Here is a 5,516-nt window from a genome sequence, read left to right on the forward strand (position 1 = left end):
ATCTAATAGTAAAGTTTTCGATTTAGGTATAAGTATTATTTTAGTTATTAATTTTTTTTTTCATTTTTATTTATGATTATTGTTAATATAATTATTATTTCATATATATTTATATATTTTAAAACACTGTTTTGACCTCAACCCCTAATATTTTTTTTTTCAAATTGTACCTCCTATACAATTTTATGATTTTTATTTCAAAAAATCTTGATAGTATTATTATTTATATGTATATATACTGATGTACTTAAACTCATTGAATACATTCAATTGAAATTTTATTCTGTTTGTAGCCAATAAGTGTATTGGTTAACAGAACTAGTAATCTGTGATAACTTGTATGTGTTAAGAAAAAATTTACTGATAAGCGTACGTATTATTATATAAATATATAAATTATATAAATTATTATATTTTTTGTAACAAATTCTGAGATTATATTTAATTCACAATGGCCTGAATTATATTATTATAATATAATATATTTTATTATAAAATAATAGTAATATTTTTATAAATATGAAATGTTAAATGTTATTGTATCCTTATTCTATTTTATACATTAAGAACAGATGTTCATTTCTTTACTTTTTACTTTCCTAATCCATGTAATAAAATCAATACATTCTTTAGTCTCTCATCCTCATTACCATAGTAACTATTGTAAACAAAGTAATATACTGTATCTGACATCAGCTTGTTTCACTTGAGCAATAAAAGAAAAAAAAGAAAAGAAAAATATACCTATCTTATTTATTTAATTTTTTTAAATTATATCACCCTCATTGTCGATATGAGCTGTAATAATTATTGCAATGTATATAATTATGAATATCATACGCCTACAGAGTGGCGATATAACAGTGAACAAGAAATCACTGCAGCAGAAGAACAACGAGAACTGGCCCAAAGGTTGACACTTGAGGCCGATCGGTTAGTTGGTCAAGCTAAGGATTCTGTGATGAAAAATAAATTGGACATTGATTACCAGTCTAAAGTGAAAGTTAAGGACTTAGAATACAAATGTAAGGAAATTGAAAAACAGAAAGTCGATCTGGATGAAGAAATTCGTTTGCTGTTGGGCTATCAGATGCGCATCGAAAATGCCAACAAATGGCTTATCGGTGATGCTCTGGACGTCATTGCTGAATGTCTTAGGTTAAGGTGAGAATGACATCAAAAAAACGTAGTTCAATATTACATGATAAGTAGGGATATATTTATTTCCATGTCCTCTATTTATAGCTAGGTATGTTAAAAATCTATTCTATAACCTAGTAAGTTTATATTTATAGTTTATTATTTGCATATTTTTGTATATTTTAGTATTTTTTTTCAATAATAGCATATTAATGATTTTTCGAGCACATAAATGCATTTTTAGTAAATTTGTATTTATTTTCAATATATAATTTGGTTTACTCTAAATACGCCTGTACGTATACCATCAACAGATGTAGAAAGTTTTTTCCGTTATAAAAATATTCTGTCGGACAATCGTCGTCGGTTAGATGTTGAAAATTAAAAAAAAGCTTTGGTGGTCTAGAGCAACAAATTTAATTTATAAATGTAATAATACATTATTTATAGATATAATTTAAGTTAATAGATGCATTTATTTTTTTGGTTTTAAAATTATTCAATAATATATGTTAAGTAAAAATAGTATAATAATATAAAAAAAATTGTTGCTTATTTTTTGATATATTTTCGTGTTTTATTTTGTGCATATTTTGTCAATTTTACCTTTTATAACTTCTCATCCTTAATAATAAATAATACGCATATTGTCTGAACAAAATCAGGATGATATATTAAACTAGCTACGCAAATTTAAATGTTTTGTATTTAAAAAAAAAAAAAAATGTCTAGTCTAATATTTACTATTTTTTATAATAGTGGTTTTATAATGGACATACTATTTTTATGGTGAATCTTTGCAATTTTCACTCCGCTCATCCAAACTTTTTAAAGTTATAAAGAAAAAACCGTACAATGTTTTATGTATCATTATACATTGATATTTTATTAGTAAATATTTGCTGCTAATTATAATTTAAAATATTGTAAAGCCTAAAAATCCACTAATAAAATATAGTACATTATTTTTTTTTTTAAACACAAAAATTATCTTTTAAAATTAATATCTTCGTATGTTATACGTCTTCACACACAGAAACTGTCGACAAAATATAGATTTGGTGTTTGATGATGTTGAGAAAGAACTGTTACGAGAACGTGAACTGATCTTGGGCATAAAGGATCAACTTGAAGATTTGCAAGACAAGGTTGTGTTACAGATCAGAAAACTGAGAACATTCGTTTACAACTTGACTGTGGATTTACGTTTTAAGGAAAATGCGTTAAAAATTGAAAAGCAAAACGAAAATCTTAACGAAACCACTGTCGATAAATCAATTTTGAACAACAAAAACATATTCAAACCTGCGTGAGTATTTTACCGTTGCTATGACGTTTTTCCTATCCGTGAAAGTTAGTAAGTATCCCACCAAGGTCATTCACAAAATGGGTACGTCGTAAATGTCTATTTGCATCGTATTTTTTTCGTAACTATGATATGTATAATTTATAAATAATTATATTTTTATACTTATTGTGTTATATACTAAGGAAATCATTAATTATTGTAGAAAGGATGATATAAAGGTTCTCTCCTAATTTCTCACATGTATTCTCGGGCCTTTATTTCTTATTAGCCATCATCTAAACAATCGTTATATCTTACATTTATAATAGTATTATAGTATATTCGACGATAAATGTAATACGAAATATTTTAAAAGTGCGTGATCTTGAATTTTTATGTGGATTGTTTTCACTGCATACGTATTAAAAAATTTCAATTTGTAATCCTTTGCTGCGTGTGCAAAGCGAAACAAAATCTATTGAGATGCAACACCACTTTTTGAGCTTGAATTTGAATTAACTATTTTGTTAAAATAACTACCTATTTTAATAATTTAACTGATTAAAAGCGAATCATAATATTATGAAATCACTTGCAATTAAATATACATTCGTTAACGAACTCCCTCTCAATCAATCAATTTTTAAAATGGAAAAAACTTTACAAGTAAAAATATAATGTAACTCAAATTCAAGCTTAAAATAGGGAATTACTATTCAAAATATTGTATTTTCTGAGAATAGGTGAAAAAAATGTTGAAAATAAAATTATAATTAATAAGTCTAATAAAAAAGTCGATCTTAATAAAAAATGCAGTAAAAAAAAAAAAACATAAATCAAATTCAAGGTTACGAAGCGGTACAGATTTAAAGTATTTCGTACTACCTTTATTTTAATGTAAGTACAATACTTGAATATAATATAAAACGAAATTAATTATATTTCTTCGTATTCATATTATTTATATGCAGTACGATTTCAACCTCGGAATGGGATTGGTTCACATTAGACATAATTTCAGCAGCCAATAAAATACTAGTTGACAGTCGACCCATTCGTGTATTTTTTGATAAGTGTCTGGATAAAATGCTCGAGGACTTGGTAGGCCAATCGGCCGCAGTCGACCTGGCATTTAAATTGCGAGTGGAAGAATACGTTGAAGTAATTGATAAACTGAACGAACAAAGAATTGAAGTACGTTTCTGATCACCCTATATTATTTATATCTGCCTATAATCCTAATCTCGTATAAAGTGAATAATAATAATATTATATTATGTTTCTTGTAAGTTTCCCACGTAGAATTATATACGAATACAACGCATATAAATTAACTAATGACTAATGATTTTCGCCTAATGAGTGCTTGTCTGTGTATTCGTAAATAGTACCTACTATATAATACAATGAACGCTCCGTTTACCTACATTTGTTTACTTATAGCTGATTGTTATGATTTTTATAAGCTCGTTAATTATTATAGTGATTAAATAATAAAGAGTTAGATGTAAAACACTACGTAAAAGTCGTGACTCTAGATACACTTTATTTACTTATTTCATACATTTTAACTTTATGTTTAAATATTATTGCCTATTTGTACAATCGAAAAAACAAATGTTTATTTAATATTTTAATATACTCACGACGATATATTACTAATTCAATAATATTAATAATGCAAAATATATCAATAATTTTGAAGAAGATTTCTATTTTTCACGATTAAAAATCAAAAACATAGATTATCTTTAAAAAATATCTTAAAATATCGTTATCGATTAAATGTTATTAAATTAATTATAATTATGTATAAAATTTGTCTCTTTATTGCGTCGCCACTTCAATATATATGCATATATATAAACAATGTTCTTATATACATGAAATCTTGCAACAGTTTATTATATGTGATGCAATCCAATTTACAGACGGTTAAAAATCTCGAAGAAGTACAAGAAACAATCGAAAAACTGAAAAATTCTATAGACGACAGGGAGACATACTTAGCGCTAGCCCACGCGCGGCTGTTAAACAGGACGCGAAGGGAGGGCGTCGAACTGTGCCGGGATGAGTTGGAATTGAGACTGTACAACGAGGTAGTCCAATTGGAACATGACGTGAAAAGTCTGCAAAATATGATGGCTGAATCTGTGGAATGCCGTAGACGTCTCAAACAGTCCACTGCCCGTATCGATGAGCAGCTGCAAGTCAAACAGAAATCGTTGCATATCGACAACGAGCTGTGCATCGAGCAACGAAAACGCATCAACTACCGAGCTTTTTGAAATACTCGTCGGATGCGAATCCATAGATTGTTTTTTTTTTTTTTGTGAAAATGGGATAAAATCGTATGCTTAATTTTTTCTCCCTAACCCTACCTTTATTAACATATAATTTATTTACTAACATTTTTCTTTATATAAATCATATTTATGATAGTATTAGAATCGTTATATACGATTCAGACAGGCGCGGATTCTGTAGAGGGTGAGCCGGATGGTCCCGGGTCCACCCGAAATATTTAAAAACAATAAATTTAATTTTGAATATTGGCATTCAAGCTATTATTTTAGAATTTTTATTAGTATATTAACCAAATAGGTTGGTTTTATTTTGTTTTTTTAGCTATTTCTTAAGATTAAGGCATACCTAATTGCATACCTATATTTTATTTTAATAGCAGTGAAGAGTTAATACAAAATCCAGATAGACGAAGTTTTAAATAAATTTGCCCGTGATAAGTTAAGAAAATTACATTTTCCCGCGAAACTGTATTTCAATATTTTTATTATTTTTTTTTCTATTATTATTACTGAACTATTTATTGAAACATTTATGATTAAATGAAAATTATTCTTAATTAAATCATAATTTTACTGTATTATCTTTTGTGGTTAAATTTACGGGCCCACCCAAAAAAATATTCCTGGATTCAGAATTAATGTAATCGCCTAATATAGTTGTACCTATTACCCCCGATACACATTGCCCTATAGGCTATAGTGCCGTATATATTCACGCTTATGTTAAAAATAGTATTTACTTCATGATATCTTGTTTCTGATTAGCGATTCACTTCCAAGAG

The 5,516-nt window shown here is 27.3% G+C and overlaps 1 protein-coding gene across 1 annotated transcript; it reads left to right on the forward strand.

Moving 5' to 3' along the window:
• The first annotated feature begins 680 nt into the window (after positions 1–680).
• Positions 681–5,198, forward strand: LOC112594387 (tektin-1-like). The gene is made up of 4 exons (XM_025339146.1): positions 681–1,164; positions 2,177–2,449; positions 3,400–3,622; positions 4,360–5,198. Exons 1-4 carry the CDS (start codon positions 794–796, stop codon positions 4,714–4,716), a joined length of 1,224 nt encoding a protein of 407 aa, XP_025194931.1. The 5' UTR covers positions 681–793; the 3' UTR covers positions 4,717–5,198.
• The last annotated feature ends 318 nt before the right edge of the window (positions 5,199–5,516 follow it).

This window comes from Melanaphis sacchari, unplaced genomic scaffold (assembly GCF_002803265.2).
Source record: "Melanaphis sacchari strain LSU unplaced genomic scaffold, SCAv2.0 Contig22_pilon_pilon, whole genome shotgun sequence".
Taxonomy (NCBI): Eukaryota; Metazoa; Arthropoda; class Insecta; order Hemiptera; family Aphididae; genus Melanaphis; species Melanaphis sacchari.

Coding starts and splice junctions, on each gene's coding strand:
- LOC112594387 (XM_025339146.1), top strand. CDS start 794: ATGAGCTGTAATAATTATTGCAATGTATATAATTATGAATATCATACG. Junction 1,165..2,176: donor GCTGAATGTCTTAGGTTAAG/GTGAGAATGACA, acceptor CTTCACACACAG/AAACTGTCGACAAAATATAG. Junction 3,623..4,359: donor TGAACGAACAAAGAATTGAA/GTACGTTTCTGA, acceptor TCCAATTTACAG/ACGGTTAAAAATCTCGAAGA.